We start from the raw sequence: 27,166 nt of genomic DNA, 5'->3' as shown, positions 1-27,166 counted from the left end.
TCACATTGCTTGACCATCTTTGGTTTTATTCCTGAGGTTGCTTTGTGTTAACTTTACACAGAAGTGCTGATCTCTGTTGGGTTTTAAGCCACCACCCACCCCCTGCTGTTCCAGGCATTTTGGCAAAAAGCTGTAAAATGTTCATGACTTGGATAACAACACCAAACTGATTATTTTTATTTCTGCAGTGAGAACAAAGAATGTCCTTCCTCACATCCCCTCCGCCCCCTTCCACCTCACCACACCCTTTCATGAGAGGAAACAAGGAGGCATTGGAACAGTTTTATCCCCACCACCTCTTTGGGTTTATAACCTCCTCCATGTGTCACATTCACCTTATATCGGAGTGATGAAACTGGCGTTCACTTTTCTTGAAACAAATTCCATTACAGCTAAAGGCTACTCACACTAAATCCCTGAAACACACCCTCTCTGTACCCACTGATTCACGCTGGAAGGAAATCAATCGGATCGGATCACATTCCTTCTGACCAATCCTTCAACTGAAAACGAAGCAGCTCGAGCGACGAGAATGGAGTTGACATGTTTACTCAACACATTGTCAGGACTGCTTTCTGCATCCTGCAGCTCTGTAGGAAGTCTTTTCAGTCTCTTTCAAAATCCTGGCACCTTCTGCCCTGCCCCTGAGGAAACAAGTGAATATATTGAATACTTTTTGAATGATTATGTGATTACTCTGACCATATGACAACTATGCCTCAATCTCTGTAGTTATTTTTGTACCTGCAGGACATTTGACTGCACCTCCCAAGTCCATGAGTCACTGTCTCTACTGGAAGGGGTTTCTTTTTTGAGGTCTTATTGTTACTGAGCCAACAAACAGGTCATATTCAGTTTCTTACATTCAGTTAGATGTTTATTTTAGAGCAAAACTGAATGAAGTTATTTTACCTGACCACCTGACTGTGGCTATAGACAGTCACATCTTTGGTTTTGGTCAGCAGGCAACCCCTGATTTATGAACTTTTTCTGAAAAAAAAAAACAACAGCAAGTATTGTTGTTGATAGGAGCAGCGAAACTGTGGTTTGTAAAATAAATAAACTATAAAATATCTGGTCTGCGATGGACTTGGGATCTGTCCAGGGTGCCCTTCGTCTCAATGACTGCTGGAAAAGCACCAGCTCCCCAACCTGGAAAGGAAAAAGTGGGTAAAGAAAATGGATGGATGGATGGATGGATGGATGGATGGATGGATGGAAACTTTTGAAGAAATTTTGGAGGATGTCATGCAGCTACTGCCCAAAATTCCAACATTAACTTTGTGATAATCTAATGTAGGATGTAAAATGCCTACATTTTATGTAGAAACTGTATACAGACACTCACAAATCTGTTTGTACCCTTTCCTTAAGGACAACTAACTAAAATAACAAAATAAAAAAAACTTTAAAATTAACTCATGAAAATCAGTCTTAGCCTTTGAGTTTTGGTTCAATAGAATTATTTTAAAAAACAAACTAATGGAGCTGGCCTTGAAAAAAAGGATGGTACCCTTGGAAAAGATTTAAAATAATTTGACCATAGGGACTTGTTACACCAGGTCAGTGCCACGGTCTTGTAATCCCGAGGCTGCAGGTTCAAGCCCTGGTTGCGTCAGGAAGGGCATCCAGCATAAAACTTTGCCAAATCTTTCTTCTGAGTTTCCTTGTTGTGGAGCAGCTGAATGGAGGAAGCAAGAGAAAGACATGTTCAACTATGGTGTGTCCTGTAATCAGCATCACATGTTCTTCAGTCTTGTAATCAGTCAGGCTGCCTATTTAAAAGGTAAAAAGTAGTCACTGTGTTGTTTGGTATCATGGTGTGTAACACACTGAACATGAGCCACAGAGAGCTGAGGACAGAGTTGTCTCAGGAGCTTAGAAAGACAACTATTGACAGTCTGTTAAAGGTAAAGACTATAAGACCATCTCCATGCAGCTTGATGTTCCTCTGACTACAGCTGCTCAGATTATTCAGAAGTTTAAGGTCTACAGTACTTTAGACAACCTGCCTGGATGTGTCTGCAAGAGGAACACTGACAAATGGAAGAGACGGATGGTCTGTGAGTCTGTGTTAATACCACACTATCTGACATAGTGTGTATTAACACAGACTCCAGGGTTTTAAACACTGGTGTTCCACAAGGTTGTGTATTATCTCCACTTTTATTTTCCTTATACACAAATGAGCTGCGACATGGCAGCAAAGACTTCTCACTCATTAAGTATAATGATGATACAGGCCTGACTGCTGGTCTGAAAGACACTGATAGCCCCTCCTATGACAGTTTTCTGGACCTTAATGTCAGCAAAACCAGGGAGCTCTGGCTAGGAGATAAGTTGGGAGCCGCTAGCACCAGACCTGCATTCAGGCCTTTAAATACCTCAGAACAACTATAGACAACAAGTTGACCTTTCAACCCAATTCTGACTGTGTTTACAAAAAAAGGAGGCTATCCAGGTTTATGATGCTGCCATCTGGCAGGAGACGGATGGGCCCTCTAACACAGAAGAACAGATACAAACGATTATGACCATGATTGTGACCATCCTAAATAGGATCCTAAACATAGCCTCACAGAGCAAAACAATGATTGCCCTCTGAGATGTTTTATGTTTTTATTGTACCATGAATTTTAAATTTGGCACAGTGGCATAGTGGTTAGAGCTGTTGCCTCCCAGCAAGAAGGTTGCAGGTTCGCTTCCCAGCCTGAGGCCTTTCTGGATGGAGTTTACATGTTCTCCCTGTGCACACGTGGGTTTACTCTGGGTACTCCGGTTTCCTCCCACAGACCAAAAAACATGCATGTTAGGTTAATTGATGACTCTAAAATTGTCCCTAGGTGAGAGTGACAGTGTGAATGGTTGTTTGTCTCGTTCGTCTATATGTGGCCCTGCGATGGACTTGCGACCTGTCCAGGGTGTCCCCCGCCTCTTGCACAGTGACTGCTGGGGATAGGCACCAGCTACCCATGACCCGGAATGGAGAAGCGGTTAAAGAAAATGGATGGATGGATGAATTTTAAATTGTTTTACTGTTTCATGACTGTTTTAACAAAACATCAGGTTTTAATTTATTGACGTTTTAATTGGTTTTATGTGTATTTATGAGCCATATGTCAAAGACAAGTCTCCACTTCATGAAAGGTTTGGGACAATAAACTTGATTAAAGCAAATTTCTGCAGTCATTCAGCACTCAGCAGTCAAACTACATTTTTGCAGAAAATGCATTTTCTCTAGCTCATATTTACTTTGACTATGAGCCCAGTCAAATCTTTTATTATTATTATTGTTATATTTTACTTTAATAATAAAAACAGAAAAATAAAACACTAAATTAAGCCTGTTGTGAATAGGAAAACCATGAAATAAAATAGAAACTGAGTCAACTACCAAGAGAAAGTCTTTCGTTTTAGGTAATAGTCTTTTTTTCCTTCCTGTGGCAGGGAAATCTGACCACCTCTTTAGTTTTTGGTTGTTTTTTTTTAGTTATTTTCCATCTTTTAAACCACCCTCAGTCCTCTGTGATGAGATGCTGAGATGATTCATGTTGTTACAGAAGAACAAAGTCCTTCTGATGTACTACTAATCAGCAGCAAGGACCTGAAAGGAGGGGTCCCTCAGAGAGGATTTGGGTCATCCACCAACTTATTAAAGTATGTGTGTGTGTGTGTGTGTGTGTGGGTGTATTTGATGGGCACTTTTTTTCTGAGATAAGGCCTCTCTGGACTGGACTGGATGGGGGTTGAGCAATCTGACCAGAACGGAACTTCCTTCCCCGCCTGCTGGTCCCACAAAGACAGAAGGGGAAAAAAAACCCAACCAGTCCGGACCTTTTATAAACGGGACCGAACATGGTCCGGACTCAGTCTGTGGACCAGTTTCGGGGTCGTTCAGATTTTAGAAGTCTTCCTCTCACCGACAGAATGAGCCCAACAACACAGACGGTGTTTGTCTTCGTGTTTTCCCTCTGCGGGCTGCAGGAAGCGCAGGAGTCGCCCCCCTCTCCGCTCGGACGCTGCTCCGGGGGTCTCTGTCTCTTCCAGCACCTTGTGGACTTTCCAGGCGCCAAGGAAGCCTGCACCGACTTCGCCGGACAGCTGATCGAGTCCAATTCAAGTTCTAACGACCAGGTGAAGGCGTTATCGCGCCTCACGGGAGGGGGCAGCGGGAGGTACTGGGTGAGCGGCTCCTGGGGCCCGAACTGCGCCGCCGCCTTGGTGAGGAGGGGTCAGATCTCAGCGGTGGTCCTGGTGCCGTGCAGGGACGAACTGGAGGGCTTTGCGTGCCAGTACCACCCCGCTCATGTGTGTGGAGCCCTCAGCGGGGACGTGCAGTACATTATCAACACGACCGCGCTCTTCCAGCTGCTCGACTCGGACTCGCCCCCCCCTGGAACCGTGGCGCTGGTGGGGGGCGCGCAGCAGCCGGCCTCCAAACACCTGTGCATGGGTGACTGGATCCAAGCGCCCTGGAACTGCGAGGTGATGAGCGGAGGCTGCGAGCACCGCTGCGACCCTAACACGAAGACCTGTACCTGCCCCGAAGCGCACGGGCTCCAACCCAACGGCTTCTCCTGCGTGCCGGAAGGCTGCCGGGACGGCTACGAGTCTGGAGAGGACAGGAGGAGCTGCGCGGACGCGAAGAAATGTGAGGAGGACCCGTGCACGGCTGAGGGAAAGGAGTGCGTGGACGTGTCGGGAGGATACCGGTGCGTCTGCGCGCACGGCTTTGCAGAGGACGACGGAGTGTGCGTGAACGTCTCCATCTGCCTCTCGTGTGAGCACAACTGCTCTAAGGTGGCCGGGGTGTACCGGTGCAAGTGCATGGAGGGCTTCACGGTGGACCCCGAGAACCCCACCAAGTGCAAGCCGCACTGCCCCGAGAGGGTGTGCCCGGCCCGCTGCGTCCGCGACCCCCAGCTGGAGGAAAAGAACATGCAGCAGTGCACGTGCCCCGACGGTTTCATTGTGGACATCAGCAACGGCACGGCCAGCTGCGTGGACATCAACGAGTGCGAGCAGCAGGAGATGTGCGACCACAGGTGTGAGAACACGTTCGGCAGCTACAGGTGTGCGTGTGAGGACGGCTTCCGGCTGGAGCGGGGGGACAGGTGTGTGCCTCTGGACAGAGAAGATAAAGACTCATCAGGATCTCCTCCTCCTCGTCCTCCTCCTCCTCAGGCCCCAAACAGCCTCCAACCGGCGGTCTTCCCCTCCTACATCAAAACCGGCAGCATACTGGGCATCACGGTCTTCATGGTGCTGTGCCTGGTTCTGCTGGGCTGCCTGGTCCAAAACATGGCGAGACGCTGCGGCAGGTTAGACCTGACCCCCATCAAGCACCCAGATCTAGACATCTTCTACCTGCAGCAGGTGAGCACAGAGACCTACAAGAGGCTGTCCTTCGACAAACAGTCGAAAACCGACTCTCTAAGACTCTGAGACAGAACCTGCCTCCAAGACTCTCTAAGACTCTGAGACAGCCGCTGAACGGATTTCTCTCCTAAAAGCGTCTGTTTGGCACATGTAAAGGAAGCAGGTGGACACAGGAAGGTGTCTGGGGAGAACTGAGGGTGCGGAGGGTGCTGCAGGATGACTGAGGACAAGCATGTCCACGTACGTAGGTAAAGGATTACTGAAACGGTTTTTATTAGTGCCACATTTGTTTAAGTTCCAGTAATATTTATGAGTTTTGAAAACTATTATCTGTTTTTATGTCAAATTATACAGCATGTTATTTATGTCCATACTCAGATAAAACAACATACACTGCCAGTGTGTATTTTATTGCACATAAAAGTTTTTTCTTTTTTACATGGGTGTTTAGAGGCATAGACACACGTTCACAAACTTATCTGCATGTAATTCTGTGGGTATTTTCAAGAGCAATATGCAGCAGCAGGTAGCTGTAGCCCCTTAGGCTTGAATTTTAACAGTTTTTCTGCTGAAATAACTTTGTAATGTAATACTGATGCGGTGTAAAGGTTTAAATTTGCGTTTGCAAAAGAAAAAACGCTATAAAATGTAGAAGATCAGACATATTTTAGGAAAGCTAAATTTGATTTTGGAGGTCGCCATCATAAGCTCCTCGATACGGTCCAAGCGGATCCACTTTCAAAGGCTTTTTTTTTGCTCTTTTAAAACTACGTCTGATCTTCAAAACTTCACACTAGTTCACCTAAACACTCTTATTTAAGCCTCCCATGGCCTTCGGGTCAAATGGACCCGAAGTTACAAGGGCTTCTCTTTCTTACTTCGGTTACGACGGCTTCAGGAAGGGTTACACCTTTACACCACGGTCTGTTTTTACATTACTTGGTTATTTTTGGCAGAAATATTACGAAGTCAGCGCTGGAAGTGCTCACAGCTTGCTGCTGCGAGATGAGCTTGCAAAACACCCACAGAATTCTACACAAATAACCACGTGATGAATAACTGGCAGCCAGTAAAGGTTTACAAAATAACATTTGTTTGAATCACTAACATTTTTTGGAGATTAGAGACCGATTTAAGTTGGCAGCAAATCACTTAGCGATCTGTTCGCTTATCAATGTAGTTCATTGTGTCTAGATGTAAGACTGTCTTTGAGGTTCTTATGTTATTAGACACTTAATTATTTCTTATGTCTCTTCAGACATAACCTGACATGTGTCGGCGGTATACTTCTGTCTTCGTCAGCGGCGTCACAGCTGCTGTTTTCATGGAGTGACGTCCTTCAGTGATGAGACGGTAGGATGCAGTGTCGGCGAGTCACTATATTATTGACGGGATAATACCGCCTCAGGGGACAGCAGCTGTGACACCTCCGACGAAGACGGAAGTACACCGTCGAAGCATGTCAGGTTATGTCAGAAGAGCCATAAGAAGTAATTAAGTGTCTAAGAACATAAGAACCTCAGAGACAGGTCTGTTAGCTTGTCGGTCTGGTCAGAATTAAACTCAGGAGTTTGTCTGGAACTTTTTTCCACAATCTTTCCACCATTTCAAATTGTCCGAAATGTCCCTTAACAACAAGAGACAGTGTAACAGGGTTGATGCTAAACCATAAGTTTGATCTCTTGCTGAACATTTTTCCTATTAGAATCCATTGTTTTTTGAATATATTGGGGGTTTTTGTTTTGTTTTTAGGCAACACATCACTTCACGTACATATTTCTCTCTGATGCTGTTTGTGAAGATGAATCCCTTTAGTTTTAATCCTCTAACAGAGTCACGTGATGTGGAGAAGAAAAAGCCGTGGCCACGGTGACGTGCTGCCAGGTCCAGCTGTTTCTCGTTTGTGAGCGGACCGTAGCTCGCAGGTCACCTTCAGTCAAGTGAACGCAGACTCTGATATTTTGAGCTCCAGAGGTTGTGTTATTAGTTGCTACGACCACCGTGGGGATGTTTTTAACTTCACTGTAACGGGCTGATCCTCTCAGGTCAGCGTCACATGAATGTAAAACCGTGCTGCTATTACTGTACATCTGCAAACATTCAGAGTTTGTCCAACTCTTTCACATGTTGGAATAAATGCTGTTTAGACGAGAACTGTCTTATCTTACATTGTACAGAAATGTCAAATATGGAGCTTTTCTTTCATTTGTATTCTGTTAACCTTATTTTTTTAATCCTCTCTCTCTTCTGATTAACAGCTCTGTGGAAAAAGTCTTTGGTCATCCTTCATTTCCTCATATTTTGCTTTCAAGGAGCCAGACGTTCTGATCATTTGTGGTGGTTTTGAGCCATATTTCCGTAGGCTTTCTGAAGACTGTTTTGCATTATTTTTGTACTTATTTTTAGTCCATTCCTGTACCCAATTGTTATCAGAGAAACGCATTTTTGTGAAACTGCTGAACTCTGCGATAAAAATCAAAATAAAAATGAAAAAAGGAAACAAAAAGAGGCACTGTAGTTTCTCCGCACGACACGAAAAGCTTTTCAAAGAACCCGTTTTAAAATTTGATATCTGAGCGCTTTATCAGCAGATCCAAAATATTCACATTTGTTTAAGTTGCATCCACCAAACATATCAAATATAACGCTGTTATTTTTGCCCCCAAACTAATTCTTGAAGAACAATTAGCTGAAACCTGGATTAAAGATAAATGGCAGGGTAAAAAAAAAGCAAATGATTAATATCTGAAGCCTATGTCTGAGGTACGACACATCATCCATATATGATCTGTAAGACAGGTTTTTAGCTAATAGCTGTTTGAAAATCACTTTATGTGATCAACTTATCAACTTTACACACAGGTTTTCATTTTTGTCTAATAACTAACATGGTGTGTTTTGTACACTTGATGTAAGAGTGGAATAGTTTTAGAACCTGGCAAAGACCAGATCATTTTTACTTTGTCCTGACACGTGAACCCCAAGAACTTAAGGAAGGGTGGACTTTCTCTTTCTATTGACTGTCTGTATATATAAAAAAAGGAAGTTGGTTTAAGTTTTTTTTGCACAGGTTCAAGGCGTTCATGTTCAAAATACCCCCTCTACAACAAAGCCTTGCAGTGAAAACCGACACTCACATGACTCAGTTGTTGACAGCCTTACAGGGCTGAGTTGGGAGGGGTCACTAGAAATACTGGGCGGTGGGTGAAAGCCCCTGTGCGTGGCCACGGCTTCCGTGCGTCAGTGCGTAAAAGCCGCGCGTATTTGTGGCTGTGGAGCAGCTGAGAAGAGAGGCAACTGGCAGGCCCGGCAGGCACTTTTCGGACTGACTTCCTTCCTCCACTGGGGGCTCTGCTATGGAGTTGGGGAGGTTCATATGTGAGCCAAAACGCTTCTCAAACCAACCGTCAGCTAGACTGTTAGAACTTGCAAGGAGCTGACCGGACTGAGGTTTTAAACATGGATGCAGTGCCGGGGCTGGTTGTGCTGCTGTTCCTGTTGGGGGGAGGCACGGGGCTGGAGCCGAACGGCGGCTACTGCATTGGGAGTGGATGCTTCGCTCTGTTCCGGGATCCGACTAATTTTAGAACGGCGCAGAGCCTCTGCAATGCAAAGGGGGGTCATTTAATGACGGTGCGCTCATCCGTGTCTAATGACGTCCTGTCTATCCTGCTGGGGAACCTCACGGGGGTCTTCTGGATCGGTTTGCACCGGCTGGCTGACTGTCGGGACCCCGCTGGGGAGCTGATGGGCTTCCAGTGGGTCACCAAAGACTCCGAGAGCGACTTTACCAACTTTGTGCCGAGTTTCAACAGCAGCTGCTCCGCGCACAGCTGCGTCTCCGTCAACAAGGAGGACGGCTTCAAATGGAGACAGACCCCGTGCGGACAGCCCGCCGCGGGCTTCCTTTGTGAGTACAGCTTTACTGAGCCGTGCGCTACTCTGCCAGCCGCCCCTGATCAGTCCATCCTCTACATGACTCCGTACGGGTTCGAGGTGGAGGACGCGCAGCTGGTGCCGCCCGGCAGCACCGCCACGCGCTCTCCCTCCGGGACTAAACACATCTGCTTCTCCGCCGAGTGGCTGCAGGCGCCCTGGAGCTGCGAGATCCAAGAAGGCGGGTGTGAGCACGAGTGCGCCGAGGACCCCAGCGACAGCCCCGTCTGCTTCTGCCCGCCGGGACAAACCGTGAGCCCCGCGAACCGGGTGTCCTGCGAGGCGCCGGCTCCGGGTGACCCGTGCGCGGCGCTGCGGTGCCAGCAGACGTGCTACACAGACGCGGACGGCTCGGCGAGGTGCGGCTGCGAGCACGGCCTGACGCTGGCCGGGGACGGCACGTCGTGCGCGGACGTCGACGAGTGCGCAGACGCGCGCCACTGCCCCGGCGAGAACGTCAGGTGCGTCAACACGCGGCACGGCTTCGAGTGCGCGTGCGAGGCCGGCTACAAGAAGGCCGGGGTGCAGTGCGTGGACGTGGACGAGTGCGTGTCCGCGCCCTGCGAGCACATATGCACGAACGCGCCGGGCGGCTTCACGTGCGCCTGCTACGACGGGTACAGACCGGACGCAGAGGAGCTGAACAAATGCGTGCTGTTCTGCGGGGCGGAGGAGTGTCCCGCCGTGTGCGACCCGAACGACCCGCTCCTGTGTTACTGTCCGGAGGGGTATGTCGTGGAGGAGAGGGACAAAGGAATGTTCTGCTTAGATATAGATGAGTGCAGCTTCTTTTACTGCGACCAGGGGTGCACAAATATGTTCGGCAGTTACGCTTGCTTCTGTAATAAAGGGTACAAACTGGTGGACCAGTACAAGTGCGAAGACACGGACGAGGAACCGGAGGGCTCTGTGACGGCCCCCACTTCCAGCGTGGCCCCCTCGCCTTCGGCCCCATACCCTGACCCGACCCGGACCCCCTCCGCGGTGACCCCCGCGGGGCTGGTGGGGATCATCGTGTGCGCGGTGTTGCTCATCGTGCTGGCGGTTTTCGGGGTTCATGTCGGACTGGGCTGCTGGGAGAGGAAGAGGAAGAAGAGCAGCTGCGGCGCTGGGGAGCTCAAGGCTGCTGAGGACGAAACTCAGAGTTTACAGAGAGTCATAAGCGACAGCGACAAAAACAACATATAAAAATAGTTGTTAAAAAAAAAAACAAGACGTGTGAATGTATGAGCCAAACCTCTGACACAGTTTGGAGAGATTTAGGAGGACTTGTGGTTTCTCAAGTGGGGGTGCTGGACCCTGCTGTGGGAGTTTTAAGACAATCTCCAGAAATGAACTAAATTGATAAGCACACCCTGACAGTATATTTTCTCTATAAATGTTGGCAAAAGATAAAAGGAATAGTCATAAATTGGATTTAAAAGCCATTACATGAAACTAGTGTTCCTTGAAAGAATGCTCCTCTCGCTGTTTCGTTGGAAACAGAGATCTGGTGTTATCTGTTAGCCCTCAGAGTGTGAGATGAAGGTCACTCTCAGCTACCACCACACCAGGTTTTAGCTCAGTCCTTGTAAAAGCCACTGAGTTATAAGCATTTTTGTTTGCTTGTTTGCCAAGGTGCCTTCGCTGCGTCAGCCACCTTGAATCAGGTTGGCTCCAAAGGTTAATCAGTTGTAGACGCCTGTCCAGTGACCACTTCCTGTGAGTTTCATTACAATTCTTGTAGTGGTTGATGAAATATTTTGCAGACAGACAAGCAATTACATGATTGCCATCCTTTCACTGTGGTGACAGTACAAGTCTAAACTGTTTGCTCTTTTTATGCCCTTATTTATTTACCTTTCTAACAATGTTTGAATAGTTGAACCAAGCATATTAAGGAGTTGCAAGTCCTTTTCATTAGTATATTCGGAGGGGTCAGTCGCTGACTGCACAGTTTTCTTTATGATTTAGGGGAATTTCTAAAGAATTTTTTTTTTTAATTTGTACTTGAATATTAAAATGTATACAAGCATGGAAATGATGCACGTGGTTGTCTTTCTTTATGGGCTCTTTCAGCCTCTAAATCATCACACAGACTGAGTGCGCCATCTTGTGGATAAATGGGGAGCACAAAACCGGCGCACACAGTTACACACAGCCCAGCAGTCATTTAGGATTTACTTTTTGTAATAGTAAATGGATTGTACTTAAAAGATACCTTTCTGCCTAACCAGGCCACTCACGCAGCTCTCTGCTACATCTCTACAAAGCTAATCTGAATAAATCATTCTATAGAGTCTAATCAGTGGTTTAGATCACATTCATACACCGATGGGGCACATAGGAGCAGATTAGTGGGTATGTGGCTGCATACTAGTGCCAGGAATCAAACCTCTGATCCACAGCTGCCCTGATTGTTGTATTAATCTGAATGATAATAAATTGTAATAATCTAAACTGATAAAATCCTGAAATTTTGTTGTATAAACTGTATAAGACGGTCAAAAGAAATGTTGAAGCTGCTGCAGGTGGCTCATAAGGGTCACTGTGGTAACCACCCATCTGTGTCTCTCACTCCCTGACAGCAGTCTCAATTTTACAAAAGGCAAATGATAATATTGGGAAATTGTAAACAGAGTTCACAAGTACAGATACATATACTGTACCTATAAAAGTATTCACCCCTGGATGTTTGATGTTTTTATTGCTGGCATAAATCAAACATGATTAATATAAATGGGGATTTTTGACAAAATATTACAAAAACAAACTTCAGTGTCTAAGTGAACTCAAATTTGTACAGAGTTCTGACAAATAAATAAAAATATGTAATGTAAAATAAGTGACTGCACAAATATCCACCCCCTTCTCATCTGTGTTTAGTGCAGCATGTTTAGCTGCAGTCACAGCACTGAGTGTGTGGGTAAGTCTCAATCATCATGACACTGGAATTTTACTTCATTCTTTACAAAACTGCTCAAACTCTGTCATGTCGAGTGAAGATCGGGCATGAACAGCCCTTTTCAAGCTGAGCCATAAATTATTTTGGATTCAGGTCTGAGCTTTGACGTTCCCCTTGTTGTCTTTAAACCATTTCTGTGTAGTTTTTATGCTTCGGGTCGTTGTCCTGCTGGAAAATAAGTCAGTTTTTTTGCAGACTGCATCAGATTGTCCTCCAGGATTTCCCTATATTTTGCAGCATTCAGTTTACCCTCTATCTGTACAAGCCTTCCAGGGCCGTCTGCCAAGGAGCTTCTCCAAAGCATGATACTGCCAACACCATGCTTCACAGTGGACATGATTAGTTTGTGGTGATGTGCAGTATTAGGTTTCTGTTAAACGCAGCATCTTGTCTGATGGCCAAAAAACTCCAGTTTGGTCTCATCAGACCACAGAACTTTCCTCCACTTCACCACAGAGTCTTCCACATGTAGTTTGTCAAACTCTAGTTAAGATTTAAGGAGTTTTCTTCCAGACTCTTTCTCCTTGGCGCTCTCCCATCAAGCTCAGACTGGTGAAGAACCTGGGCAGCAGTTGTTGTAGCTCAGTCTCTCCATCTCTTGGACCTCCTTCAGAGTACATATAGGGGTCTTGGTGGTCTCTCTCTCTCTCTCTTTCTCTATCCTCTTTCTTCACAATCACTCAGTTTGCTCACTCAGGTAGATTTATACGTCCAGTATTCCTTCCATTTCTCGATGATTGATTTAACAGAACTCCTGGGGATGTTTAGGGCTTTGGAAATCCTTCTGTATCCATCCCAACTTGTACTTTTCAATAATCTTTTCTCTGAGTTGGATTACAACAGTCACTTTAAAGGGGTGATTTTTCTATGCAGTCACTTTTGTTACATAACATATTTTTATTCAATTAGTATTGCCCTAAGTTTTAATTTTATTTTGACATTGAAGCTGTTTTGTTTGTTAGTTTTTTCAGAAAAAAAGGGAAGTTTTTATTGATCATAATTTATTTCTGACAGCAATAAAACCATAAAACATCCACTTTTTTTATAGGCACTGTATATTACAAAAAGTCACCTTGACAGACAGATGTGTAGCACAACTACTTCAACATGTTTAATAAGACTACAGCTTTCTGTAGAAAGGGTCTGGAAACATGCAGCATTAAATGTACCCATCAGGTTTGTTTAAACGCACAAAAACTGCATGTTTAAAATAAAATACATCCACACAAGTGGAGCTTTATTATAAGCTGTTACACTGCAGCAGGACCACCTCCCCAAGGGGTGGACACTGTGGAAGATGGACATTCACTGCTGCATCTGTACAGCAGCAGAATAATCCTCATAGGGCACAGGTTATCATGCTGCTGTTTTGTTTATTCCATGGTTCTTAGGATTGCTGCAACATTTTCACTATTTGAGCCACAGGTACCAGTTTACATCAGTAGGTGGCGTACTTGCACCTTATAGTGGTAAACAACAAGTCGAACTTCAGCAATGACATGCAGTTACTACTACCGGAAGAGAAAATGTTGTCCCAGCTGTCCCATGGTGTGTTTGGAGAAAAAATTAAAAAACAGTTGAATTTCTCATAAGCATTCAGATTTTATAAAAGCTGATTTTATTAATGCTCAGATGATCAAAAGATACACAGGTAATGTTTGATATGACTATTTCTAGACCTTGAATAAGGTTAATACACACATGTAGGTCTTTTCTTTGATGAGGTTCAAACGGAGGCAACTGAAGACACAGTCCAGCTGACCTACTAGAATTAATTAATTAATTAATTGTTACTCAGCATCATTTTTTCTGCCATGATGGGGGTTTTTTTTGGCCACAGAGCTCAAGACAAAATCTCATTTGAAATAAAACAATATGAAACAGTGTCCTAAAGAGGAAACTTCAGCTCCGTTGTGAAGGACACATAAAGAAGTCATTCAACAAACTGTCCAAAATGTCCTCTACAGTCTGCTTAAAGCTGAACTGAAATAAAATCTAAAAAAACTGACATTTCATGAATGTTATTTTTTCAAACACATCCACACAACATTCCAGGGACCTAATTTTCTGACATAAAAGTTAAATAAAGTGTTTTAGAGTTTAAGTCAATAATTTGCGAAGTGGGTGATTTGTAGGGTGAAGTGGCCGTCCTGGGTTCATGACGAGAGCTGTGCCCCCCGCCCTCGCTACTGTCCGGTTGTTTACTAATGGAAATGGAAGAAGAAGCCTTTTTTGAACTCAAAGAAATGCTGAAAGACTTTGCGGGAGTAATGGGTATAAAATCATACCAGTATAAACCTGAACCGACGGCTGGATCTCCAGAATCAGATGAAAACTCCTCAGATTGGGATTCTGATGAACACCAGGACCGTCATGGCCGACAAAACAACGCGCATAACGACCGAGTTGGAAACATGGAACAGTGAGAACTGATTACCCCCAGATCGATGTCATGACATCAGCATACAAGAGTAAAAATCAATCTAAAGACAGCAGGAGAAAGCTAACAATGCTAACTTGAAGCTAACAATGCTAATTTGATGCTATCTTGTAAATATCGTGACCTCCCTTCAGAGTAGATTTTCTTAACTCTCACACCAGAGTAAACTAATCACTAGCAGGTTCAGACTATGACATTTGTTTATTCACACATGGATTGTTTATATTTTTTCCTCAATAACAAACTGCTCTGAATCACAAACTGATCTCAGGCTGTCGGCCTGTAAGCAGCTCAGACCTTTTAATGACAGCGTGCATTCATGTCACGTTTGAAGGTAAACTTCCTGTTTCTCATCTCTTTCTCTGTGGCAATGTCCTCCTCTCTATTTGTCTTTCTTTTAAAATTAAAAATAGCTGGTAAAAGGTCCTGTTTTTTTGGTGTGAAGCCAGTCCACCACAGTAACGAGGGTCGGAGCAGTGCTTCTCTTTGAAGTGGCCTGAACTCGAGTTCTGATAGTAATTCCCACATCGGAGCTCATGGATCCAAATCTGATCCATGAGCAGGTTTTTATCTTTCGGGAAGCCAAGAAATGAAACTCCAGTGGTATTTTCTGGCCGGTTTGAACAATTAATTCCAACAAACTGAACTATCTTGTACCGATATTCATCCACGCACTGATGAATGCTGTGAACCTCAGCGGCTCTGAGGACCTCACACATCAAGGGGGGTCAGGGAAAAAGCTGAAAACACCCAAGTGGTTTCTTCAGTGTTCGGTATTAAAAAAAATAGTACAATTTTTTTTAAATTTTACAATGACCATATTTGATGCTTTTCTTTCAGGTGAAGTTGGCTTTTTAGTCCAGCTTTAAAGAGAATCACTGTTTTAAACCAGCCTTGACTCTTTAGTGTTAAATTCAATAATCAATCTCAATGTTTATGAATCATTTTTTAAAAGTTAGGTTTGATCTTTTATGTAGAAAATTAACATTATGTTTTTGCAAATACCGAATAAATGGAGTCTGCGTAAAAAAGTGAAGGCGCTCAGGTGATCAGCTGATTTGGGATCCAGCAGCGTCTCAACTGTCCAACAGGTGTTTATATGAAGTTTGGGGTTGTCACTCTGTGGGTAGAACCACAGTTTTTGGTGAGCAAGCTGAGAGTGACAGTATCATCATGCTGATAACACAGTAACAAGATTATTTTACCAAAATATCTCAGGAGCCACTCAATGGATTTTTTTAAACTTGTAGGAAATAATCAATAAATGTGCCTCTCCTCTACGAATGATTAACAGTAAAGGGTTTTGATCTTTTATAGCTTATTTTTATTGATATATAATCACATTATGTTGTTTGATGATTTAAAAGTTATTAGGTTTGCTTAAGATTTAGGTAGTTTCAGATTGTTAAAGTGTTGAACTTTATATTACCTCAAGGCCTCAAAAGGAAAAATGTTGGAAGGAGTTTTTTCCACAAGCTCATTTGTTCGCAGAAATACCTGAGTTCAGCTGTCATCCGTCAAAATAAAATATTGACGAAACTGTGATGCTGGAATTTCTTAATTAATATGATTCAGTGTTTCGTTATCTAACTCCCTAATGTCACCTAGCAACAGGGGTGGAGAAAGGTATCTTTATTTCTTTAAAAAGCCTTGTGAGGGGCCGAAGCCTCAGACTTTTTCTGCACGAGGGCGGTGGCACCTGTCAGGAAACGTCTCCAGAATTCTGAACATTATTGCTCTTACAATATTGTATGTTTATTTTACTGTTATTGCTTAATAAACGAACTTTAAACCTGAAGTCTTGGTGTTTGACAGATTCTTCTCAATTAAAGATCCTGGAGGGATCGAGAAATCCCAACAACAGTTGGAGCCCACCCACTTCAAGATGGCCGACACAGCCAACTAACCTTAAAAAAAATGGCTATTCATTCAAAATTACAGATACTGAGCTAAAATTTAGAGCGGTAGTAGCTGAGAGTCATTCGGACCACAAACTCCTAATGCTACATGATACGTCAAATGCCTAAGAAGTTTAACCCTGTATGTCTGTTAGCAAAATATCACACAAACTGCTGGATGGATTTGAAGGAAACTCTCAGGAAGCGATCATTAGATGCACATCTTTAGCTGATAAACCTTTTGGAGTCAACTCAGTTCAAGATGGCCGCGACAGCTAATCCAGATTAACCAACACAAAAATGGTTAGAACTCAGTCAGTTTTGTAGACACTGAGCTGAAACAAATTATTATAGGTTTGACCAAACTGGCTGCTGAAAACTCTGAATGCTAGGTGTTTAATTAGAAATATTTGACTTTCCTTCTTCAGTTAAGAAACCATAAACCCACTATTAGGTGGAGAAAGACATACAGGCAGGCAGGTTAACAGTACGTCCCTCCCTCCTGCTCCTGGGTGTCACAGTCTGGTCATGTTGCCTCAGAGAGTGCAGGGGAAAAAAAAAAACAGGTGTGATTCACAGGCAAGTGATTAAATGTACCAGGGAAAAAAAAAAAAAAAAAAAAAAAGCAAAGCTTCGAAAAACACTTTGCTGTCTTACAAATCCAGAGGAGGAAGGAAATGTTTGGCCATGTGGCACATTGCGAAGTGCCTCTGTGTGGGGAGCTGACTGTGTTTTTTAAAAGACCCCAAGCCACAGGTGCTGTTTCCTGGGAGGAGAACCCTCCGTGAGGATTTAGCTTTCTGCTCAGGTAAGAGCTTTGATTTTCTGGGTTTGAGAGGAGAGAGAGAGGAAAAAAAAGGCGCTTCACTTCTTCAGAGTCAGCAGATAAAAGTCCTGCTGTTGAAAACGTCAAACAAACGCAGTTACAAACTACCCGCAGCGTGCCATAAAGAGCGGAGGAAATGCCAGCTGACAACTTTTTACAAACCAGCCAATATGACTAACTAACCTGCAGTCTGTTGCAACACTTTATTGACTTCATTTAACATTTCAGTCAAACTGGAGGTGTTGCGCAACAGAGGCGGGGGGTTGAGCTACTTTGTGTCTCAAATATTACAAATATTACTCCAGCCGTCCTTATGTTGATTTGCAGTGTCGTGTACTGATGTACTGATGTCATGACAATGATCTGGGGGGAATCCATTCTCACCGTTCCATGTTCCCAACTCTGTTGCTATGCGCATAGTTTTGTCGGCCATGACGGTCCTGGTGATCATCAGAATCTGAATCTGAAGAGTTTTAATCTGATTAAGAGATCCAACCATTGGTTCAGGTTCATACTGGTATGGTTGTATACAGTGGCGGCTGGTGGAGTTTTCTCCAGGGGGGCTATAAGTCCAAAATAGATATATACCAGAACATATACTAAGGTATCACACCAGTGTATTTACACGAATGAAAACAACAAAAGCAACATTATAATGTACATATAAATGCACATATGCACAAGTGCTTCCTGAACACCAATACTTACAGAGACGGAGGTCTCCCAAGGCACAAGCTGTAAGGACACATTTAGCGTTTATAAGACCTGTTTTCTCCCTTATTTTTCAAAACTTTACCGGAGAAAATACGTCAAAGTTTGTTTTAAGTTACGAGCACTCACTACGTCACGTATTCTGAACATACAATATAACGAAGATCAGATGTCTCACTCCGATTACAATTCAAAACCAAACATTCTAACAGATTTTAGCATAAATTTTCTTAAACTAATTATTAACTGTGAACTTATTTATTACCTTGTTTGTGTAACTTAGTCACGTAATGAACTTATTGCTGTCTTTGAATAAAAGGCAGCTCACCCGTGGCTCGACTTTTCAATCAGGCGAACTTTCTGACAGACGGATGTGACGTCAGCCTCCATGGCGGGAGTCCCACGCTCCGGCGGCGGGAGGCGGTGAAATGTAAACACAGCTGCATTCAGCAGCTCTGGGCGCAGGAGAGGTGCGCCCTGAACGGTCCTATCTCTTGTACTGAAGAGGAGCTACTGCGCATGTGCAACTTTTAACGGGAGTCTATGGACAAAGATTTTTGCGCGCTAGGGCGGAAATACGTCATCAATCAGACAACTTTTAGGAACGAAACAACTTTACTTTTTCATGAACTATAAAATATTTATCTTACACAACTAAATATATAAATACATATTTTTCAAAAAAAATTTATTTTATTATTTCATTTTTACACATTTTTTTACGTCTTATTCAAGGTAACGTGAGTGGTGGGGCGGCGCCCTTTTGCCCTCTATTGGCCAGCCACCACTGGTTGTATTTCCATTATTCCCGTGAAGTCTTCCGTTTTTCCTTGTATTCAGAAAAGGCTTCTTCTTCCATTTTCACTAGTAAACAACCGGACATTGCCTGCGTTTTTTGGCCGGCCGGTGCACAGCGCACGTCAAGAACCCAGGATGGAACTAAAACCAGTTAATTTAACTTTTAGGTCAGAAAAATGGGTCCCTGCAATGTTGTGTGGGTGTATTTGACTAAATAACATTCAGGAAATGTCAATTTTTTTTAGGTTTGATTTCAGTTCAGCTTTAAGTGTCTTCTTTGTCGCAGTGAACCAATGAATATTAAATGATACAACCTCTAATTTTATATTGTTATAATAATATAATATATATGCATATTAGGGCTGGGCGATATATGCCCCCTCTATGAACACAAGGCTTCACAAGTAAGGCAGAACCTTTTCTCAGGAGTATCATGTGATTGGTCAGAACTTTATGGAAGTGTTTGTTTATGCAGAGTTGTGCAGAGAGGATACCCCGTACAGACACAGACGAGTCACCATTACTCTGCTGCCTGGGAGGAAGTCCTCCTCAGCCTTGCAGCAGAAGAAATATGTTCCCTCCGTTCGCTCGTTGTTGTGCGGAAACAGTGGCAGTCTGTTCCTGACCAAATTTGCAAATGCCAAACGGCGTGAATAGTCTGTTTAATTAAAAAAAAGTTTGGTCGCGGTAAGGGAAGGGAAGAGCGGAAAAGCCAGGGGAAAGTAATTCATTTTGGCTCTGCCGGAGGAGGGAGGGGTTTCCCAGGAGTTCTGGCTGCACAGCTGAATAAAACGCAGTGTTTTACTCACAGACTTCATCTAACCATGGTGAGTTCAATATTGTTCTCCAGGAATAGAACGTCGTTTTATTTTGTTTGAAGAGGATTATTATTTCATATATGCCAATAGTTTATTTTTGAGCCGTTTCTCAGTTTTATGTTATTAAATGTTTGACATGTAGCTTTGACTCAGAAGTGTAAAAAATATCAGGAATATCTCATATATTGGCATTAAGCTAAGAAAATACTGGGATATTAGTGTTGGTCCATATTTCCGAGCCTTGATTTATATATATTCCTTTTACTTGTTCACGTGGTCTAACAAAAATGCTTGAAATACCCGTACAGCACCACTAGGTGGCGAGAACATCCACATAATTAAAATGGAGAACTAACACCGCTTGCCTAAAAATTCTCATAAAACTTTATAGATAGATAGATTAGTACACAGGAGACAGATTTCTGAAAAGCTCTGCACCTCCTGTCGACATAGATCCACCATAAACAGAGGTTTTTAAAACAAACCTCCTCATATTTTAAAGATAAAGGTTTTTCCTCACCACATATGTTGTCTTTGAACAGGAGGTGCAAAGGCAACAAACGAAATTCTCAGTTTGTAAAAACGATCCTGAGTGTGAATGGGCCTTGAGTTATCAACTAAATGACTATTTGTCATGCTGTTGTTTGGAAATTCAGAACTTTCTTAGGAATATTTTTTTCATTTTGGATATCTAGAATAAATTAGTTCTCGAAAGCTCAAAGGTTGAAGGGGTACTTTGTTCTGCTCAACACCTGCTACCATGAGCAACAAGTAGTATGTCCTAAAAAGCATTAGCAGTGTGAACACAAGTACTCCTGCAAGCAGCGTGTTCAAGTGGATCTTTATTTTTATGACTTGTGTTGTCAGTAGCTGAAGGGAAAAAGCGTTTCAGGTTTGGTGAATTAGTCAAAATAAAAAAAAATTAAAAATTAAATAAACTCCCACTTTTCAGCAACACCAAGGCAGCAAATGCTCCCATTCTTTTACAAGCGTGTCCCCAGTGTGCAAAAAGCCTAAAAAATAAACCATTTTAATCACGTATTTAGGCACACAAATGAAAAAAAGAAGAATAGAGTCCATGCTGCCTACTTTTGCCTTATCTGCCTCTTTTGAATAAATTTTTTTTTTTAAAACACCCGGATTATTAAGATTAACATTAGGATTAATTCCAAATCCTATATTTCTCTCAGTGCTCCTCTACTTGTGTTTGGAAAAAAGGATCCTCCACAGCAAAAAAAAATGGTGATGCTGAAAAACAAGAAGCTTTTGGCTCAAATATAAGAAGCTACCAAACACAGTGGTACCTTTTTGTCAAATCTAAAACGTCCAACGTGAACAAATGCTCATTTGGTTTAAATATGCAGTAGGTGCGGCAGCGGTTATAAACTCCACAATGTGACACGCTCTTGTTCCAACACCTCACCTAAAGCAAACAGGCATTAAATGGGCTTTCATCTGAACGGTAAACTGTGCTGTAATCACTGCAACGCTGAAACTGCTCCAGTGAACCATGAACCCGCCAGAACAAACACAGACTGTGTCTCCTGTGTGTGTGTGTGTGTGTGTCGTCCTGTTAGGTGAAGGACAGAATGAAGCTGATCCTCCAGCTAATTTGCACTGGTTTCTACCTACAGGTATGTGTCAAACGTCCAAGTTTAGTTCCAAAATGTGAAGCAGTAGTCTTTAGAGTTATAGTGAAGAGACAGAGAAAAAAACAACTGTTTAAAAGCACAATAATGATCCACTAATTCAGAATTTGTGTTTTTAGTCTTTTTAAACTTGCTACACTAATCCTCTCCGTATGTGCCGACCCACAGCATCTCTGCACACTGAATATTTAAAGACTCATTCACGCTGTTCCATCTAATGCCAGCTGAGATAAGAACTTTGGGAAAGTTGACCCCAGAGGTGCTGAACATATTGGAGACTCTGTAGCTCCACATAAACAGACAAATTCCAATATGTGGAAAATGTACTATAATTTCTCTTCTTTTTTAAGACAGGGAATTAAAGTACACATGAAATGACAGGAAATTATTAAGTAATATAGACTGCAGCAAAGCAAGACTACCAATCCAGCTACTGACCAAAATTCAAACATGCATCAAATTTTATTCGCCGAAGCCCAAAATAATTTTAGATTTACTTCTGTAATAAGTATTCCGGGCATGTCCCACCGGGAGGAGGCCCAGAGGAAGACCCAGGACACGCTGGAGGGACTATGTTTCTTGGCTGGCCTGGGAACGCCTTGGGATTCCCCCGGAGGAGCTGGTCCAAGTGGCTGGGGAGAGGGAAGTCTGGGTCTCCCTGCTTAGGCTGCTGCCCCCGCGACCCGACCCCGGATAAGCGGAAGAGGATGGAATGGAATGGAATCATCTAATCTGACAAAATGGCCACATAAACTGTATAAGATGATTAAAGAGAACCGAGAGGCAAAGAAATATTAAAGTTGCTGACAGTGGCTCATAAGGATCACCATGGCAACCACACACTTGTGTCTCTCACTCCCTGGCAACACGCCTAATAAGATAGAAAGACAAAAACACAACAATAAATCCTGAATTGTAAGCGTCTGGTTGTCTCAGATGTTTCTGTGGGGTTTTATGTAGGAGTTACGACAGGTTAAGAGTCTTCATTTCCAGTCAGATACAGTGGAAGTCAATGAGAGTTTGGATGAAATATCTACCACAGTTACAAAAATTGGGAGGTGCACGCGCCTTATAATCTGGTGCGCCTTATATATGATAAAAGTTTGAAAACGGACCATTCATTGACAGTGTGTCTTTTAAATCCAGTGTGCCCTATAGTGCTGAAAATACGGTACATCAAAACGGAGATATTTTTGGCCTTTTTCACCCGATGCCTCTCCCGCTGTTATTGGACTTACTGTTTTCTTTCAAATCACCTCAAAGTTCAGAGTGCACACATCCAAACTCTCTCTGACCTCCACTATGTGTGAGCTCAGATTTCTATCTTTTCAATGTGACTTATAGGGTTCACATAGTAACTGTCTGAGGCTTACTTTCTGCGCTGCTTTTCTGTCTGCCTCTCATTAAGAGCGATGTCTGGGAGTGATAGTCACAGGTGTGTGGTTACTATGGCAACCCCAATGAGGCACTGGCAGCAGCTTTAACATTTGCTTTGATATTGATTCTCTTTACTGTTTTTGAACAGTTTATGCATCAAAACACTTAAGCATTTTGTCAGATTAGATTATTACAGTCAGATTGTTGGGTTTTCAGAGAAAGAAGTTGATTAATGTTGGAATATCAGGCAGCAGCTGCTTTAGCATCCTTCAGAATTTATGGAGGTATTATCCAATTTTTAAATTTACTGCACAATTTCACAGTAGTTTGTTCAGTTTTGTTTGTTCAGTTTTCAGTTTTTTCCACAAAATGTAAACAAACAAAAACAAAATGAACTGAATTTGAAGCAGAATCCAAATTCAACGTGTTCTGAAAAAGCGAACGATTGTTCAGTTACCCTTCCTGTTCCCAGAAGTAATGCAGCCTTCCTACTTGCAGGTAACCGTGTGCGACCCATCATGCATTTTGGCCAAACAAATCGCTTACTGCTCCTTTCGACCTCACCGCTGGGTGCCGGTCCTGCCTCCTAACATCACTCACCTCTACCTGGATGGAAACTACATCAGCGAGATCAACAGCACATCCCTGAGAGGCTTAGAGGAGCTCCAGCATTTAAATCTGGAGGAGCAGCACGTGACGCTCATCATCAGGAATGACTCGTTCCTCAGGCAGAAGAATCTGACGGAGCTGTTGCTCGGTTCTAACCTCAACCTCAGGCTGGAGCCGCGAGCGTTTGCGGGGCTCTTCAGTTTACAAAACCTCTCCCTGTACCACTGCAGCTTGACAGACTCTATACTGTCAGAAGGCTATCTGGAGCCACTTTTGTCGTTAGAGGAGCTCAACCTCTACGGCAACCAGATAGGGAGACTCAAGCCGGGTCTGTTCTTTTCGAATATCACAAAGTTCACTCGTCTAAACCTCAAACTGAATCTCGTGCAGAAAATGTGTGAGGAAGACTTAGTTGGCTTCAGGGGTAAATATTTTGCTGAGCTGAACTTAGCCTCTAACCAGCTTTTAAAATCAGATGTGGGAGAATGTGGAAACCCTTTCAAAGGAATGGCCTTTAACGTTCTTGACCTCTCTGGCACCGGGTTCAACGAGGAGCTAACAAAACATTTTTTCAGAGCCATCGAGGGGACTACCATAGGCCACCTCAAATATGAAGGAATCCTTGGAAAAGGCTTTTCCCACAACAACAGTCGCGATCCAGATAGAAGCACATTCCAAGGCCTCAAGAACAGCTCGGTCGTCATCTTAGAGCTCTCGAAGAACTGGATTTTTGCTTTGGAGAGCGATGTTTTTAGTGCCTTACAAGATGTAATGATTCTTGATGTCTCACAGAACAAAATAAACCAGATTAAGAGGAACGCCTTCGGTGGTCTTCAGGACCATCTGAAGATGCTCAACTTGTCGTCCAATTTGTTGGGAGAAGTCTTTTCCTACACGTTCAACAGTCTGACAGAACTCCTTTTGCTGGATTTGTCTTACAATCACGTCGGCGTGCTGGGTTACAATGCTTTCAGTGGGCTTTACAAATTACAGCACTTAGATCTGACTGGAAATTCGCTGCGGAGGCTGGGGTTTCTTGCACCGCTACCTAGCTTAAATGCGCTTCTACTCCGAGACAATAAGTTAAATGTACTCGGCAGAGGTTTTCGTTTGGGTACAAACAGCATCTATCTAGATGTTTCAGAGAACAGGTTAACGAACATGGAGGACATCTACGTGATTTTAACTCAATTTCCGCATCTCCAGTATTTGTTTTATGGCAGCAACTTGATCAAGTGGTGCACAATAAACGGGGATGTTGGAATACCTCATAATAACAGTTTGGAAACGCTGGATCTTCATGACAGTTCCCTGCAGATAGTTTGGGGACAGGGGACGTGCCTGGATGTGTTCGACCATCTCCAGAATCTGCTCGATCTAAATATAAGCCTCAATTCACTTATGGCCCTCCCTCAGGGGATCTTCAGGGGTCTCAGCTCAGTTGTACAGATCGACCTTTCATCTAATGCTTTGACCTATCTGCAGCGAGACATCCTTCCGCCTAGCCTGAAAATACTTCATCTTTCAAACAACTTCCTAGTCTCCCCCGATCCCGTGGCTTTCCAGTCTCTCAGTTTCCTTAGCCTGGCAAATAACCGCTTCCTCTGTGACTGTACTCTGGAGGGATTCCTGATGTGGCTGAACTCGACCAATGTGACCTTCCTGAGCCCCGTCCAAGAGTACAGATGTGAGTTTCCAGCTGCTGTACACAACCTCCCCCTGCTGGACTATTTGGTGAGCTTTGAACCGTGCGAGGAAGACGACGAGAAGGCCGTTCAAGTGCTTCGCTTCGCTCTTTTCATTGTATCCGCCGTCCTCGTCCTCGGAGTCACGCTCAGCGGGCTTGTCTACGCCCGCCTCCGAGGGCACCTGTTCATCATCTACAAAAAGATCGTCAACAGGGTGCTCGTGGGCTCAAAGGCGACACCTGATGAAAACAACTTGCAGTATGATGTCTTCCTCTGCTTCAGCAACAGCGACTACAGGTGGGTGGAGGCTGCGCTGCTGAAGAAGCTGGATAGCCAGTTTTCAGAGGAAAACTTCTTCCGCTGTTGTTTTGAGGCCAGAGACTTCCTGCCTGGTGAGGATCACCTCTCAAACATCAGAGACGCCATCTGGGACAGCAGGAAGACTCTGTGTATTGTCTCCAAGGAGTTTCTCAAAGGTACTGTTTTTCAGATTTACATTTGTGTGGGATTTCAATCTGATCCGAGTCTGATCTTTGTCGTGTGTTGGGACTTTCTTGGTAAAGTTAAATGAATCAACAAGTTCTAAAGCTTATTAACCAAGGGTCTGTTTTTATATTTCTTCTCACAACTATTAAAAATATATTTTTTCTTTTATATTTAAGTTTGCATTGATCATTTCATAAACTTATTAAAAAAGACCCAACCACTCTTCCAAAGGTTGGCATGTTAAAGAGCATTCTTCTTAAACTGCACTGTTTTGTTGTTGTTGTTGTTTTTTACAAAACTATTTAAAGCTACTCATTGCAAAGTCATGAGGACTGGTCAGAAAAGAAGAAACAAAATCTGCACTATATTTTTCTTATATAGGGTCCTTAAAATAAAAATTTTGGATGAAACTTTGTAAACAGCTGCCAACTACCACGTGTTTGTTTATCTACGGAAACAGCTGAAGTGACTGAAAATAGGTTTAAAAAAAAGGCGACCTCTATGAAAGAGTCATTTGGGATGTAGAAGTCTGACAATTTTGATGTATTGGTAAGTACACTATATTACCAAAAGTATTCACTCATCACCCTTCATATACTTAAGTAACATCTGTTTCTTAATCCATGGGGTTTAATCTGATGTTGACCACCCTTTGCAGCTATAACAGCTTTAACTCTTCTGGGAAGGCTTTCCACAGGTTTAGGAGAGTTAATGGGAATTTTGGACTATTCTTCCAGAAGCTCATTTATGAAGTCAGACTCTGATGTTGGACAGAAGGCCTGGCTCACAGTCTCTGCTCTAATTCATCCCAAAGGTGTTTTATCAGGTTTGAGGTCAGGAATCTGTGCAGGCCAGTCAAGTTCTTCCACAACAAACTCACTCATCCATGTCTTTATGGACCTTGCTTTGTGCTCTGGTGCTCAGACATGTTGAAACAGGAGGGGCCATTCCCAAACTGTTTCCACAAAGTTGGGAGCATGAAATTGTCCAAAATGTCTCCGTATACTGAAGCATTAAGAGTTCCTTTTACTTGAACTAAGTTGCCAAGCCCAACTCTTGAAAAACAAGCCCACACCACAATCCTCCCTCCACCAAACTTTACAAACTTTACAATGCAGTCAGAGAAGTACCGTTCTCCTGGCAGCAGCCAAACCCAGACTCGTCCATCGGATTGGCAGACAGAGAAGCGTGATTTATCACTCCAGAAAACATGTCTCCACTGCTCTAGAGTCCAGTGGCAGCATGCTTTACACCACGTGACTCAAGCATCTGTGTGGATTTTGGCTATTGTATTGGGTGCTTTGTTTACATTGAATGCATACCAGCATTTCAGAAGTGCACATCAATATACACTCCTGATCAAAATCTTAAGACCAGTCAAAAAATTGCAAGAATTTGCATTTTGCACTATTGGATGTTAAGAAGGTTCTAAGTAGAGCTTCACAATGTTAAAGGAAAAAATCAGTGTAAGAGACAAGAACTTTTGAGCGGGGAATTTTCTGCAAACTGCATTTACACTCAAACATGATTTTTTCAGCTGATCAAAAGTTTAAGACCATAGTCTTTAAAAGCCAAAAGCTGTGCAAAAATCTGGATTCCATGTCATT

At 43.3% G+C, this 27,166-nt stretch overlaps 3 protein-coding genes across 4 annotated transcripts in view; all 3 read left to right on the top strand.

The window, feature by feature from the left end:
- The first annotated feature begins 3,761 nt into the window (after positions 1-3,761).
- Positions 3,762-6,784, top strand: LOC108245478 (thrombomodulin-like). The gene is made up of 2 exons (XM_025009611.2): positions 3,762-5,627; positions 6,638-6,784. Exon 1 carries the CDS (start codon positions 3,856-3,858, stop codon positions 5,443-5,445), a length of 1,590 nt encoding a protein of 529 aa, XP_024865379.1. The 5' UTR covers positions 3,762-3,855; the 3' UTR covers positions 5,446-5,627; positions 6,638-6,784.
- A 1,809-nt stretch (positions 6,785-8,593) lies between these two features.
- thbd (thrombomodulin) lies at positions 8,594-11,335 on the top strand. The gene has a single exon (XM_017432419.3). The coding sequence runs from the start codon at positions 8,839-8,841 to the stop codon at positions 10,501-10,503; it is 1,665 nt and encodes a 554-aa protein (XP_017287908.1). The 5' UTR covers positions 8,594-8,838; the 3' UTR covers positions 10,504-11,335.
- A 5,870-nt stretch (positions 11,336-17,205) lies between these two features.
- Positions 17,206-27,166, top strand: part of tlr5a (toll-like receptor 5a) — a 15,806-nt gene continuing 5,845 nt past the window's right edge. The window contains exons 1-3 of one of the 2 annotated variants that reach the window (XM_017432417.3): positions 17,206-17,405; positions 21,328-21,384; positions 23,275-25,549. In XM_017432417.3, coding sequence (XP_017287906.1) covers positions 21,340-21,384; positions 23,275-25,549 — 2,320 coding nt within the window. In that variant the 5' untranslated portion in view covers positions 17,206-17,405; positions 21,328-21,339. Of the gene's footprint in view, positions 17,406-18,664; positions 19,760-21,327; positions 21,385-23,274; positions 25,550-27,166 lie in introns of those variants that run through there. The other variant, XM_017432416.3, reaches the window with a different exon arrangement.

The sequence above is a fragment of the Kryptolebias marmoratus genome, linkage group LG19, assembly GCF_001649575.2.
Source record: "Kryptolebias marmoratus isolate JLee-2015 linkage group LG19, ASM164957v2, whole genome shotgun sequence".
NCBI lineage: Eukaryota > Metazoa > Chordata > Actinopteri > Cyprinodontiformes > Rivulidae > Kryptolebias > Kryptolebias marmoratus.
The sequence above is the reverse complement of the archived record's forward strand: the minus strand, read 5'-3'. Positions and strand labels throughout refer to the sequence as shown.